This window comes from Macrotis lagotis, chromosome 3 (assembly GCF_037893015.1).
Source record: "Macrotis lagotis isolate mMagLag1 chromosome 3, bilby.v1.9.chrom.fasta, whole genome shotgun sequence".
Classification (NCBI taxonomy): domain Eukaryota; kingdom Metazoa; phylum Chordata; class Mammalia; order Peramelemorphia; family Peramelidae; genus Macrotis; species Macrotis lagotis.
The window spans coordinates 12,454,471-12,470,404 of NC_133660.1; the positions used below are offsets into that span (position 1 = coordinate 12,454,471).

At 37.5% G+C, this 15,934-nt stretch overlaps 1 protein-coding gene across 1 annotated transcript; it reads left to right on the plus strand.

Moving 5' to 3' along the window:
• On the plus strand, positions 1–13,732 carry C3H4orf36 (chromosome 3 C4orf36 homolog). The gene is made up of 5 exons (XM_074227349.1): positions 1–412; positions 2,315–2,440; positions 6,449–6,600; positions 7,861–8,212; positions 12,499–13,732. Exons 2-4 carry the CDS (start codon positions 2,376–2,378, stop codon positions 7,995–7,997), a joined length of 354 nt encoding a protein of 117 aa, XP_074083450.1. The 5' UTR covers positions 1–412; positions 2,315–2,375; the 3' UTR covers positions 7,998–8,212; positions 12,499–13,732.
• Positions 13,733–15,934: the final 2,202 nt, after the last annotated feature.

Below are 15,934 nucleotides of genomic sequence, written 5' to 3' on the forward strand. Positions count from 1 at the left end.
ACTGAGGACAGTGAGTAGCCAAGAAAAGCTGGGAATCCTAGCTCCGATCCGAAGCCTCCCCTGCTCTGAGCTCCTCCATGGATCAGCGGCAGGCTGCATTGTAAACTTTGGAACCGAGCCCCCACGGTGCCGGCCGCACTGGCCGCGGGTGGAGGGTGCTGGCCACAAAGCCCCTTTATCGTAGAACCCCTGCGTCAGCGCCGGCAGGACCACGGGCAGCGACCGGCCTGAGGAGCCCTGGAGGAGCCGGCCCCGCCGACCGGTGCTGGGAGCGGAGTGGGGCTGCACGGGGCTGCAGAGGCCGGCCTAATGCCTCCGCCTGCCGGGCGCTGAGGACCCCGCCATCCCCGACACAAGGAGACCCCCGAGAAGGCCCTCATCGGGAGGGAAGCTGAGGCAGCCTGGCTCAGGGGTGCGTCCGGGTGTGGGCTGTGTGTGTCGGGGGGGGGGGTATGAGTGTGTGGGGTGGGAATGTCGGTGTCAGGGTCTGTCTGTGTGTGTGTGTGTGTGTGTGTGTGTGTGTGTGTGTGTGTGTGTGTGTGTTTGGAGGTGGTGTCGCTGTGTGTGTGTGTGTGTGTGTGTGTGTGTGTGTGTGTGTGTGTGTGTGTGTGTGTGTTTGGAGGTGGTGTCGCTTTGGGTGTATGTGTGGTGTGTGTGTATGAGTGTGTGGGTGGGTGGATGTATGTGTGTGTGTGTGTGTGTGTGTGTGTGTGTGTGTGTGTTTGGAGGTGGTGTCGCTTTGGGTGTGTGTGTGGTGTGTGTGTATGAGTGTGTGGGTGGGTGGATGTATGTGTGTGTGTGTGTGTGTGTGTGTGTGTGTGTGTTTGGAGGTGGTGTCGCTTTGGGTGTGTGTGTGGTGTGTGTGTATGAGTGTGTGGGTGGGTGGATGTGTGTGTGGGTGTGTGTGTGTGTGTGTGTGTGTGTGTGTTTGGAGGTGGTGTCACTTTGGGTGTGTGTGTGGTGTGTGTGTATGAGTGTGTGGGTGGGTGGATGTGTGTGTGGGTGTGTGTGTGTGTGTGTGTGTGTGTGTATGCGTGGCTAAAGGGGGAGAAAGGCGCATCAGAGCTGGGAAACTGAAGAAGGGCTAAGGGTGAATCCAGACCCCAGGTTTCAAGAGCTGTAAGGTCACAATTGTTTTTAGTGGAGTGAAGATCCTACTTCCTAAACAAAAACAATTCAAGAAAACTAGTCATTTTCCTTAGAAAGGAAGGAGACCCAGATCTAGAAAGTGAATTCCCTTAAAATCAGCAGTGAGAGCAGTGGGTAGAAATTGAAGAGTTTTCTATGTTTGGGAAATTTTCCTTAGAATTAGAATTTTCCAGGGCGGCTAGGTGGTGTAGTGGATAAAGCACCGGCCCTGGAGTCAGGAGTACCTGGGTTCAAATCCAGACACTTAATAATTACCTAGCTGTGTGGCCTTGGGCAAGACACTTAACCCCATTTGCCTTGCAAAAAAAAAAACCCTTAAAAATAAAATTAGAATTTTCCCACAAAGTGAGATGTTCTGCCTTGGAACATATGCCAGTGCTGGTTTAGATCATGCCATTTTTCTGGATGTCACAGAAATTAGATGTGATGAAATTCTTTAAAATTTGAAACTTGGGGCAGCTAGGTGGCGCAGTGGATAGAACAACTGGCCTGGAGTCAGGAGAACCTGAGTTCAAATCCAGCCTCAGACACTTAATAATTACCTAAGCTGTGTGGCCTTGGGCAAGCCACTTAACCCCATTGCCTTGCAAAAACTAAAAATATATAATAATAATAATAATAATAATAATAATAATAACCTCAAGCAACTTGTGGTACAGTGCAGAGAGATCTGAGTTCAAATGTGGCCTCAGACACTTAATAGCTGTGTGATCCTGGGTAATTCACTTAATTCCAATTAACTCGAAAAGAAAAGTGTAATCTTGTTTATCATTTTATTTTTGAATGGATGGGGGTAAAGAGATAGAAAAATAATCCCCTGTGAAAGTCATATTCCATTTCTGGCAGGCCATTATCATAATCACAAACTGTGTGGTAACAGAATGGGGCAGTAAGGTGACAATTGAGTACTGAGTTGAGAATCAAAACGACTCATCTCCCTAAGTTCACAGTCTTGTTTGAGGAGAGAGAATGATTTAAATAATGGCAAGGAAAAGATAATCAAGTAATATCTAGAGTAAACACCAAAAAAAAAGTAGCATGGAGAATATTTAAGAAGAGGGGTAAGTCTTTCAGGATTTAGCTTGAATGCTGATGTGTTTTTTGTTTTGGAATAAATTTTCAAATGAAAAACATTGGCATTGATCCTCTCTTGTGAACATTTCAGACAAAGGGTGACAGAAGATCTTACTTTTACATCAAAAGAGGTCAAATTATAATTATTCGCTATGGCTTATGGTTTGCCAAGAAAGCACACAGTGAAATCAGTTTTACATAGGAGTTGTTACAAAGTGTAAGTATTGATAAGATATTGATAATATAATAATAATAATAGTAATAGTAATGAATATTTTTAATACCTTCATCTTTCCTGTGGCATCTGACAGACATTTTTCAAATCTTCAGACTTACCATAAATAAAAAAAACAAAAAAATAAAAACAGGATGCTGGCTCCTTCTTCATCTCAGTTAGGTTACTTTGCAGTCTCTGAGAACATGATCTATTGTTTTCTGGTACAGATTATAATTGTGACTCTAAAATATCCCTGCTTTGAGAGAACCAGTCTATTATCCTGAAAAGAAAGGGCCTCAAGTCAAAAGGAGACTACCTTTTAAAGAAAGATCTATTAGAAAGGAAATAAGAACTTGTGAACTCTAAGATCTGGATTCTTTTGAGTCCTAGGTATTGGAGTGGATAGAGTTCCAGGCCTTAAAGTCAGGAAGATTCATCTTTCTGAGTTCACAGCAGCCCTCAGATACTTATTAGCTGTGTGACCCTGGGAAAGTCATTTAACCTTATTTGCCTCAGTTCCTCACCCATAAAATGAGCTGGAGAAGAAAATAACAAATCATTCTAGTATCTTTACCAAGAAAACCCCATATAGGGTCAAGGAGAGTAAGATATGACTGATATGACTGAAATGACTAAACAACAAAAGCTATTCCCAGTTATACCATGTTTTTGTGAGTTTGCATTTAGGGATTACAAAAATGTTTCACATTGATCATCATACCTATCAGAATAGGCAATTCTAATGTGCAATCTTTGTGAATTTTTATATCTTTTTTACTTCATGTTTTTCTCTCATCTTCTAATAATTCTGTGAGAGATATTTATATTTTAAATCAACTTAATTTTACTTGGAACTTTTAAACAATTGCCTTTGAAATAGAGATATCCTTTGATTTCTCTCTCATCACACTCAATTTGGATCAATGTACAACATGGAAACAATGTAAAGACTGACAAATTGCTTTCTGTGGGGGTGGGGGGAAGGAAGTAAGATTGGGGGGAAATTGTAAAACTCAAAATAAATAAAATCTTTAATTAAAAAAAAGAAATAGAGATATCTTTGAGATTCAATGAAATCATGACTTTAGGAAAATTTAGACCAACTCAGTATTTAAGTTTGAGTTATATGTGGGCCTTAATTTGAATGGCAGATAAAATTTCATTATAACAAATACCTTACAAAAGAAAATTCATTTGTATAAATGTTTCCAAGACTTGGTGGCAGGTCCAATAGCAAGAGTGCTTTGTTGATCCATCTGATCACAAGGAATTATGCCCTATAAATATCTGTAGATGCAGGGATCCAGAGTTGAGCACAGCTTTTTACCTTTAGTTAATAATTCAATGGCACTAAAGGTTTACAAAACATTACAGATAAGAAAAGTGAGGTTCAAAAAGATGAAGTGACTTGTTCCAAACCATTGATTATAGTAGGATATGAACACAGGCCTCTCCTGATTCCTAGTCCTTCTTATCTCAAGTACTTATAAAAATTGAAATTTTAAAAATTAATGATTCAGGATGATGAAAAGGTAGATTTAATAACTCCATATACATTTTCCCCTTGTAATCTATAAACTAAGAATATAATTTATAATATGTACTTTGTGCTAAGATCTTTTAATAATGTAAAACATCCTCTTATATTAGGATCAGTATGTTCTTAAGTGTTGTATGTATATGAGTATATATATATATATATATATATATATATATATAATTGTTGAAATTTTCTCAAGCTCCCAGAAGAGGCTTCAGGCAATAAAAAGGTTAAAATTCTCAAAATTAACCTCAAGCAAATATTACTAATGTATTAATTTATGATCTGAGTGGAACAGCTAAGAGGTGCAGCGGATGGAGCACACTAGTTCTAGAGTCAGGAGGATCTGAGTTCAAATCGAATCTGACACTTGTGTGACCTTGGGCATGTCACTTTGAGTACAGATTGAAATTTTTTTTCTTTATTTTCTTTTTTTCTCTCACAATATGCTTAATGGGGAAATATGTTTGGCATAACTTCACATATATATAATGAGTATAATATTTCTTGCCTTCTCAATGGGTAGGGGAGAGGTAGAAATAATAAATTTAGTACTAAAATTACAATTTTTTAAGTTCAAAAACCAAGTATATTTATTATATCCAAATTCTACTATAACAGAATAATTTATAGCTTTATTAAAACTCCACAGTAGCTTGTTAATAATCGATTCTTGGAATTGTTTCATTAAGGTAAAAATGGCCTTATTTCTGACTACTTGGATAGCCAGCAGCTTCTTAAACTCTGTGGGTTTATTACTATGGAGTTTAGTATTACAGATACAATTTTCTTAATATATTAAAAAAAAGTACAATATTTATGAAAATGTTAAACATGAGTTTTTCTTCTTTCTCGACATTTTCAGTAAATCTGGTTTTTCAAGGCAACCTTGCCCAGGGATGGAACAGTGGTGGGACTCAAAATTCATAGCCACCTGGAATTTTCCATGACATTATCTGAGGTGTCTCAGGATACAAATGAGAATTTGGACCAACCAAAGAGAATCCATAAAGAGACAAAAAGGGGGGCAGCTAGGTGGCGTAGTGGATAAAGCACTGGCCCTTGAGTCAAGAGTACCTGGGTTCAAATCTGGTCTCAGACACTTAATAATTACCTAGCTGTGTGGCCTTGGGCAAGCCACTTAACCCCATTTGCCTTGCAAAAACCTAAAAAAAAAAAAAGAAAGGGAAAGTGATTGTGAGTTAGTATGGACTTGCAAGGAGAGAGAGAGAGAGAGAAACAAAAGGGCAGGGCTGTCCATTATCAAGGAAGTTTTCAATATAGACCCCCAAAAGCTAAAGCCTTCCACAGACTACTGAAAGTAAGAAATGACAACTAGAAGGGGACAACCAAGATAATGAGTAGATTCCAAGTAAGGATCAATGGAGGAAATAGAGAATGGTTAGCCTAGGCAATAGAAATTTGGGGAAACATAATAAAATATTTCTTTGTGAAAGAAGGCTTAAGACTTGCTTCTTTTAATATGTAAATTTTTTATTTAAGGTAATGGGAAATTATGTGTCTGAGGCTAGATTTGAACTCAGGTCTTCTTGACTCCAAGATCAGTACTCCATCCTCTGTGCCACCTAGCTGCCCTAACACTTATTCTTGATCCAGAGGACCCTATTAGGATCAAAAGTTAGAAATTTTGCAAAGAGGTAAACTTGTGCCAGATGATAAGAAATGCTTCCAAACAATTAAAACCATTCAAAATGGGGCACTTGGAGGACAGTGGATAGAGCTCTGGTCCTGGAGTCAGGAGGATCTAAATTCAAATCTGGTCTCAGGAATTTGATACTTTCTAGCTGTGTGATCTTGGGCAAGTCGCATACCCCTTTGTCTCAGAAAAAAAAAAAAACTAAATAAAAGAGGCTGGGCTATCTTAGGAGGAGGTCTTGTGATCTTTTTACTTAAAGGATTTTCAGCAGAGACCAAAGGATCACTTATTAAGTGTATGATAAAGGATTCTTTGTCATGAATAGGACGAGATGGTAAGGAAGGTCCCTTCCACCTCTGAAATCCCATAATTCTATGATATGAGATTGGTGATAATTCAAGAGCAATTAACAACAACAAAAAAAAAAACCCACAACAATATGGTGGGATCCTAAAGCCAATAGGCTTTTTTTTTCTATTTATCCATGAATTACAGAGACAAAGGAAGCCTGTACATATACTTAATGAAGCTGGTGGATAGCACAAAAGCAGCTCTTTTCAAGGACAGAGACAAATAAGACTCTAGCCCCATCTCATTGCAGGAGGAGCCCACTCACCTCACCATCTTCCTGACAGTTGTGTACAGAAGCATTTCTGTTGCTATTATTCCACATAGGATGCCCTCCACTAACTAGATTAGTAACCTTGGGAAATCAAAGAATAACCTTGGATGTACAATTTATGTTTTACTTTAGCTCTCTATAATTTCGTATTTTTGACTAATTCATAGTATCCACTTATTTCTGTCATAGTCAGGAGCCCTGGGAGCTAGCTTTGCTTACAAAAACCTTATACAGCAATATGGCAAATACTGGAGTGCCTCTTTTTGAAGATGTTTATAGCAGTCCTTTTAAAACTAACGGTGGGAAAAAAACCAAGGATGCAGCGCTCCCCACAGCAGAAAGTAAGCTCCTTAAACATTTCTAAATTGTAAATTTTGTCACATTTTTCTTGTTGGTTAAAATGTTTTTAACTTAATCCAGATATTCTCTTAACAATAATGATGAAATGAATTTACATTCACACTCTACTATTCTCTCATTGAGAGTTCAGATACAGATGAAAAACATATTATGTTTTCAGAGTTTGATTGTAGACAAACAGCAACAAATAGGTTTACCAAATTATGCTTGATATAAAACTCAATCAAAATGTGCTCATTTCTTATACATCACAGCTGTCCTCTTCTCTTTACTCATACAATCACCAATCTAGTCCAGTCTCTCATCACATCTTACGTAGACAATTACAATGGTCTCCTAACTGATCTAAAGGACAAATATTATCTTAGCTCTCCCTCCCTCAAATCCTGTCTCCTTTGGAGGCCAGCACCAGTTGACCTGCCCTATGTCCTGCCCTTTGACTCCAAAGACTCTGGAGAAGAGAGTGAGGCTAGTGATTTGGTCTAGCTCAGCCTCACTTAAATCCAGTTCCCTTGCAAGTCAAGACATCCCCTTCCTGATGTCATAAGTACTCTTTGAGCATAAAGAATGAACACAACAACCCACTTTTTCCTATTCTTCCTCCATACAGTTAATTATTTTTCTGGGGCGGCTAGGTGGGGCAGTGGATAGAGCACTAGCCCTGTAGTCAGGAGGACCTGAGTTCAAAACCAGCCTCAGACACTTAATAATTACCTAGCTGTGCGGCCTTGGGCAAGTCACTTAACCCATTGCCTTGCCAAAAAAAAAAAAATTATTATTCCTAAAGCTCTGCTCAGGCCAGCTCTCTCCACTGCTTGATAAGCCTCAGAACTTCCTAATACCTCTGGGATCAATCCATTATACAGATTTAAGATCCTTTACAACCCAACTTCTCCTTCCTTTCCATTTTTCACCCATTAGTTCCCTTCATATAGTCCTCATTCCAAACGAATTGTTCTTTTTTGCACACATGATGTTCCTTTTCTTTTCTCCCCTTTGTATCAGTAAACTTCCTTCAGATTCAGCTCAAATGCAAAGATTTCACCAAACCCCTAGCTGCTAGTGCCTCACCCTTCCCCAAATTACTTTGTATACATTTAACACGAATTTACATGTGTGCCTATGGATTTGAGTGTTATTTTTATCCATGTACTTAATAAATACTTAACAAAAACAAATGAATAAATAAATCAAAATGAAAATAAAAATAAATTCTTGACATTTTGATTTTTACCTTTTAGCGATTGAGAATGAAAGGGCATATGAACTGAAGCACTTAAACGAAATTAAACTTCAGAAAAATGCAACAGAGAAAGTTCAGTCCCTGCTAAGAGACAAGAAAATTGGCTTAAGAAGACCTCTTACACCCAAGAAGTGAAGATCATTTTATTGTTTAAAGGCATACTCCTTTGTCTCCCTATCTGAAGGGGATGAGGGGTGCAAAGTTTTCATCTGGTGCAGACAATAATCAATAATGAACATTATCTTGGTGGATGAATGAGCTCCCTTGAAGATACTTCATCTGTTGACCCAAAGCACCATCTGCACCAAACCCTTTTGCATCTTTTCTTTGGGTTCTCAGCCTCTAACCCAGTAAGTTGGGAGAAAAATAGCTAAAGTTGAGGCAATTGTATTATATACATTAGTAACTTGTAAATTGTAGTACTGGAAAGAGTCAGCATGTCGCAAAATGTTCCTTTTTTTGGTTTTTTTACATGGCAGTGGGGTTAAGTAACTTGCCCAAGGCCGCACAACTAGGTAATTTTTTTTTAAGTGTCTGAGGGCACATTTGAACTCAGGTCCTACTGACTCCAGGGCTAGTGCCCTATCCACTGCACCCCCTAGCTGCCCCACCAAAAGTAATAGAGTTGCAGCCTCAGAGTCAGACCCATTTAGTGAATCTGACCAAACCATGACGATTCCCAACTGCAGGCAGAGACCTGTATGAATCAGCACAAGTTTTTTCCTTTCCTATGGATTTTCTACAATTCACAGGTCCAGTTTGATTTTGTTTGTTTATTTGAGGCATTCAGGGTTAAGTGACTTGCCCAAGATCACACAGCCAGTAAGTGTCTTAGGTTGCATTTGAACTCAGGTCCTCCTGACTCCAGGGTAGGTGTTCTGTATCACTATTCTAGAGGCCCACACAGATAGAAAAGGTAGAAAATATAGAAGTGAAGGATATTATCTTTTTTAAAATTTTATTTACTTTGCCAATTACGTGCAAAGATAAGTTTGCAACAATCATTTTTTGTAAGGATTTGAGTTTGGGTAACTCACTGATTCTTTCTGTACCCTAGGTGATTGTCTAAGTAAGACTATAAGTTGAATAAAAAGTGTCCAAGATCTTCATTGGTCTAAGAAGTACCAATCCAGGGGTGACTAGGTGGTTTAGTAGATAAAGCACCAGCCCTGGAGTCAGGAGTACCTGGGTTCAAATCCGGTCTCAAACACTTAATAATTACCTAGCTGTGTGGCCTTGGGCAAACCACTTAACCCCATTTGCCTTGCAAAAAAAAAAAAAGTACCAATCCCCTGGGAATTCCATGTATCAATAAAATTATAAATTCAGCTCATCATTAACAACCAACCCATGATCCCTACTTTTCCTTCCCTTGAAATATATATATATAAATATAATATTATATATATATATATATATATATATAAACAAAAATCAATCAACACACTGGAAATGTTTGAGAATGCACTACTTATCCTGCATCTCTAAAAATGTGTATCTCCATTACCTTCCTGTCACTATTGTTCAATGCTTTGATTAGAGTTCTGAGGTGTTCCTTCTTTTAAAAACAAGGCAATGAGGTTAGGTGACTTGCCCAAGGTCACACAGCTAGGTAATTATTAAGTGTCTGAAGCTGGATTTAAACTCAGTTCCTCCTAACTCCAAGCCAGTGTTCTATATACTGTGCCACCTAGCTGCCCCCTCTGAGGTCTTTCAAAGTTGGTTTTCATTATTATTAATGTATAATTGTGTATAATTGTATAATTATGTATTTTATATATATATATTATATATATGTATAATTGTGTATAATTGTATAATTATGTATAATATATATAAATGTATAATTAATGTATAAATTGTGCCCATTTTACTGCTTCAATTAGTATGTGTCTCTTTGATTCTTTGAATCTGTCATATTCATCATCCCTTATTTATATTTTATAATTATTCATATCATATTATAATTTAAAATTATATTTTAGCAACACTTGATAATAGCAGAAAAGAAAAAATTACAGCTCATTTTTCTCAGATCACTTAACTGAATACTATATAACTCCTCTTGAAAAGCAGTAGCCACTCTTTAGGGATTAAAAAAGGGGGGGAAGAGCCTAAATGAAAAAAAAAAAAAGAAAAATCACATAAAAAGGGAATGTTTGTGTGTGTGTGTGTGTGTGTGTGTGTGTGTGTGTGTGTGTGTGTGTGTGTGTGTGTGGTGAAGATAGGTATTAGCTTGTAGTGGAAGAAAAGGACCTCAGTGGGGTGATATAAATTAAAATAAGTCCTCCTTTCCCTAGAAAAGGCCTATTTGAAACTAGGTTTAAATCAAGGATTTAAAAAAATCTCCTTTCCTTCCAAAAAATAGGGCATAAATTCCAGGTGGAGGAAGGAGTCTCCTAAGGAGGAACCTTCTATCGTTGACCTCTTTGGAATATACACCTAATACTGGAGTTGTTTTTCTGAGTAAGTAATTTTTGGTTGTCAGTCTTTTGGTATTTCTCATTCCATGTATGCCGCTCCTCTGTAGGGTAGTTGGTAAAGTTTGTACAAGTAATTCCAGGCTAGGGTGAAGGAAAAAGTGGAAGGAAGGAATTCTAACTTAGTCTGACTTCAGAAGAAAGAGGAAGTCTAGGCAAAGCAAAGTCCTCTGGGGACAAAGGAAAGGGCTTTTAATATAGACTGGATTAGAGGAGAATTCAGCTCCAGAGACTTCCAGTGAATCAGAATAAATGAATAAATGATTTGTATGATGCCAAAGATGACTAAAAAAAAAAAGCCACAGAATAATCCCAAGATATCTATAATCAAAATCTCAAGGGGAAAAAAAAACAGTTCCCCCACAAGAATAATTAAAATTCCAAGAGGAAATGATGTATACCTTTATAAGAGTTTTAAAAGAAGTATTATAAAAGAAATTAGAATTATGATGGAGAAACTTGGGGTTGGGAGGTTGACACAAGAGATACAAAATCTAAACCCTGGTAATTCCCTAAAAATTAAAATGGATCAAGTAAAGCTAATGATTCTGAGACAAAACAAAAATATTAAAAGAAAGTTCAAAATTGAGAAAATAAAGGAAAATGTAACATACTTAAAAAACTCAAAAACCAACCTGGAAAATAGACTGAGGTAACAAGAATTGTTGGAAATTGTCATTTGGGTGTTTCTTTCAGGAGATGATTGGTAGATTTTTTTTCTATTTTCACATTGTACTCTTTTTTTTTTTACTTTTTGCAAGGCAGGTGGGATTAAGTGGCTTGCCCAAGGCCACACAGCTAGATAATTATGAAGTGTCTGAGGCCATATTTGAACTCGGGTCCTCCTGACTCCAGGGCCAGTGTTCTATCCACTGTACCACCTAGCCACCCTCACATTGTACTCTTCCTTTAAAAATAAAACAATGTAAAAATAGAAGCATCCACTAATCACCTCCCAAAAGAAACCTCAACCTTCAAATGAAAACTCACAGGAAATAATCTCTAAAATCTAGAGCTTCCAGAGAAGAGGGAGGGGGGAAATGCTATAAGCAACCCAGAAAGAAGGAATTCAAACATCCAGGAACCATAGCCAGGAACTACTTAGACAAATTTTACCAACTACCCTACAGAGGAGTGGCATACATGGAATGAGATATATCAAAAGGTGAAAGGTAGATATCGACAACCAAAAATTAATTACTCAGAATAACTACACCAGTATTAAGCCTATATTCCAAAGAGGTCCAAGACAAAAGAAAAAAGTTCTATATGTACAAAAATATTTGAATACTAAAAGGAATACCCATCAACTGGGGAGTCCAACATAACGTGGTATGCAATAAAATGGAATGTATTGTACTACCTGTGTGAGAAATAAGGAAAAAAATTATTTCAAGCAGACATGGATTGACTCTTCTTCAGAGTGAAGTGAGCAGAACCAAGGAAACAATTTAAATTATAACATTAGTATTATGTAAATGAACAATTTTGAAAGATTTGATGACTCAAAGAATTCTGAAGCCATAATTTGTAAGGTTGAAATTATGATCACCCAAAATTTCAGAGGACTAAGAAAGAATACCATCCACCTCCCCTTAGTGGTATAAGAAATTTATTTTTAAAAGGAGGTAACCGATATGAGAATATGTTCTAATTAACTGTGTTTATATAATATAGAGCTTCCGTATTTTTGTTTTCATGGAATGTCTTACAAAGGCAGAAAGGGGGGAGAAGGGGGAGAAGGGGAAAAAGCTTGATAATTGAAAAAAAATTTTTTTTTAAATTTTAATCAGTTTCCAAAGATTTGGTTTAAGTAACCCCAAAATAAACCAATGTTAACCCCCCCATATATGTCTTATTCCCTAACTCCCTAATGCTAATTTATGAAGTATGTTGAGATGGGTGACCCAGTGATATGAATTAAGTTGCTTTCCACTGAGGTTATAAGTTTTGAAAATGAATAAAATAGGCATACACATTGTGCTTTCCTTTAAAAGATGGGGGACACAAAATATTTCTCTTAAATTAACTTTTGTCCAGAGGAACTATACTTTTAGTTACTTTCTTAACTTATATTTAATATTAAATATTTGTTATGAATGGAAAGTATTTACATGTTCCCATAGTTACACTATTCCCATTATCTTTTTTTCCAGACATACTTTAAATGGCACAAAAATGAAAACAAGTGAAGAATTCTGCTCATGAAGCACCATATGAAGTACTGTCCCCTCCATAACCTCATTATTCTATGACAAAATCATATTTCCTGGAAAGATGGTGGTCATACTAAGATTAACATGTTGATCTCAAGCAGCTCAAGACAGGTGGTTACAATGAACTAGTACATAATTTCACATGTATTGGTTTCCTGCTGGAATTTTAGTGTCATAGCAGTTGTGCCACACTTTTAATTAACACTAGATCTAAGAATTAGAATCTAGTTTCTTGTGTTTTCCCTGATAAAATACCAGGAGAATTTCTTCCTTTAAAAAAAGTAAGTTTAAATGAAGATTCTTTGGAAAAAATAAAAAATGTGTATTTATAATAATTTTTAACTGAACAAAATTTGAGTAAAACAAACCACCACAAAAAAAGAAACCCTGGGAAGTCCCAACTAGTTTGATGATATCTTTGCAGGTAGAGTAAATCACTTGAGCCCATTTTCATGACTCAACATTCTTGAATGTAGCTTCTGGGGCCAGGGCTTTCAATGCTGTTAGATGTTTTAAATGATTAAACCTACTCTAATACCCCATGAAAAGAAAATCTACTCTAGAATAAGATACTTGCCTGCAGCTCAGGACATGGACTGAGTCTTTTTTGAATGGGTAGCCTGTGGATTTAGCGACATCATAATTTTTACCTCTTCTCATTTCCTTCATTTCCCCATCCATTTCCACTGTCTCCTGTCTCAGCTTAAGAGTTTGTCCTTCCTTTGATCTGTTCCCATAATTAATATGATTAGTTTGGTAACATGTCAATAACATGAGGATCAATGTGTCGCTGGGTTCTAGGTAACAGAAATGACTCTATTTACCCAGTCATTGACCCATCTATATACTCAACAACTAGCCCAGTCATTTCGGGAGAGGAATGCAAGGTTAGAAAGCAATCTGATTCATCTAATCCAGGTATGTAAGGTTGTCAAACTTGAATGATTACAGTGTCTTTGTGGTTGAGAATGGAATCACTGTTCAGACCATCGACAGAATGACTGCTCCTAGGTTCCCCTCCCACTCAGTCCATGTGAATCCAACCAACATCAACAATCACATATAAGGGCAGAGACCCAAGAAATCTGAACTCACTATTCCTGAGACACTAACTATGCCCATGAGTCTAAAGGGTGAAGGTACTGCACAAACCTATATATGCCTGTGAGTAATAAACTATCTATGTCTTATTCTTTGAGTGTGTTCTTTCTCAAACACCATGTCACTCACAATCCCCTCACAATTCTAAAAAATGGGGCAAAAGTGTGTATTATCAAACTAGTAACTACAGATTGTTCCTGGTTTTATTGTCAAGTCTTGGTTCTTTGTAATTCAGCTTTAATGTGACAGTTTTAAGACACTTTCTATACTGGTCTCTATTTCAGACTGCGATGATAATGTGTTTAGTTTTGAAGCACAAAGTTTACCTAATCCTATCTCACTGAATATACTACCTCTCTTTGTGGTCACTGTGATCTGTCCAAATAATGGAGTATGGTTGTCAGCCAGTGATCAATAATTTCTTATGAAAAATGGTTTTCAATCAAATGTTTTTTCAAAGTCTACAAATTTTGCATTTTGTATTATTGAAATTTTTTTGTATTTTGTAATATTGTTACTTCATATAGTTTTTAATATTTTTTCAAATTTTAAAAATTGAACTTCATGGGGCAGCTAGGTGGCACAGTGCATAGAGCATAGACCATAGAGTCAGGAGGACCTAGTTCAAATTCATTCTCAGATATTTAATAATTACCTAGCTGTGTGACCTTGGGCAAGTCATTTAACCCTATTGCCTCCCAAAAACAAAACAAAACTAAAACAAGATCACCTTCATGAGAAATGTGTGTAATTGAGATTCCTATATTGCCTTTTTCCTTTATTTTAATTATACTGCACAATGTAGAGATAATACTAAGTGTTTAATATTTGTTGATGTGGCTATACCACCATCATATAGAGCATTATGAATTTTTCTGCCCTACAGTATAATTTTGGTTCCCATAATTTGTACATTTGTCTATTTATTTATTTATTTGTTTGTTTATTTGTTTATTTATTCATTTATTTATCGATTTTGCAAGGCAAATGGGGTTAATTGGCTTGCCCAAGGCCACACAGCTAGGTAATTATTAAGTGTCTGAGGTCAGATTTGACTCCTGACTCCAGGGCCGGCTTCTACCCACTGCGCCACCTAGCCACCCCAATATTTTGTACATTTAAACCAAATCCCAAAAGAATAAAACTTTCTTTTCCCGTCACTCTTTCCCCCTCATTTCTAAGCCACTTTCATTGTTTTCTATGAAATTTCTGTTCTTTAACATGTCTTCATTCATTTTAGACTTGTTCCTTTCATATTTCTTCAGTCTTGCCTGCATTCCGGGGAAGCCTCTCTAACACTCTATAGAAAGGTCTTAAGGGGGAGTGGGAATACTCCTTGTTCTCCATTGCCATTTCCCTTTCCCACAATCTCTCACCTGAACCTGACCATTATCTACTAATTCCCAGGTCAAACCTTCTATCAAATCATGACTCACCACTCCAGCTCCTGCTAAGGAACTCTCTATTCCTCATTCTTTTCAACAATCATAACCAATTCCATTGCACCTAAGTTGCACATAGAGACATAGAGACATACCTTTTGATCACCCACATTCTATCTCAATGGGGGGAAACCTCCAAAATCCCTTTATCAGATCATAGGAAGGAAGGAAAAGGAAAGGAAAAAGGAAGGGAAAGGGAAGAGGGAAGGAAAAAGGGAAGGAAAGGGAGGAAGGAGGGAAGGGAAAGGAAAGGAAGGGAATTGGAAGGGAAAGGAAAGGAGGGGAAAGAGAAGGGAAAAGGAAAGGGGAAAGGGAAAGGAGGGGGAAGGGGAAGGGAAAGGTAAAAGGAAAGGAAAAGAAAAAGAGGAAAGGAAGAAGATAGGTTGTCCTTCATTCTCTCTCTCTCTTTGGGGGGGGGGGGGGGTTGCAAGGTAATGACTTGCCCAAGATCACTCAGCTAGTTAATTGTAAAGTATGTGAGGCCACGATTGAACTTAGGTCCTCCTGACTCCAGGATCCATGCTCTACTTACTATGCCACCTAGCTTCCCCTGTCTTTCATTCTCTTAAGAGAACCATGATATCAGATAGGTGATGCCATGACAAGCACATGATTTGGATTTGGGGGGGGGGGGCTGTGTAAAGTCACCAACCTCACTTTCTCCTTCAGAGCCATCTGGGCCTACTAGCCAGTGATATAGTAGGTGCTAAATAAATGGTTAATAACTATTGATCCCCAACTCTCATGTCTAACTTAATTTTGAAATTTGAACACTTTTGATATGTACATCCTCTTAAAACCTTCAATATGGAAAGCATCAAGGTGAAGAGAAA

Coding starts and splice junctions, on each gene's coding strand:
- C3H4orf36 (XM_074227349.1), top strand. CDS start 2,376: ATGGCTTATGGTTTGCCAAGAAAGCACACAGTGAAATCAGTTTTACAT. Junction 2,441..6,448: donor CATAGGAGTTGTTACAAAGT/GTAAGTATTGAT, acceptor TTTCTGTCATAG/TCAGGAGCCCTGGGAGCTAG. Junction 6,601..7,860: donor AGCGCTCCCCACAGCAGAAA/GTAAGCTCCTTA, acceptor TTTACCTTTTAG/CGATTGAGAATGAAAGGGCA.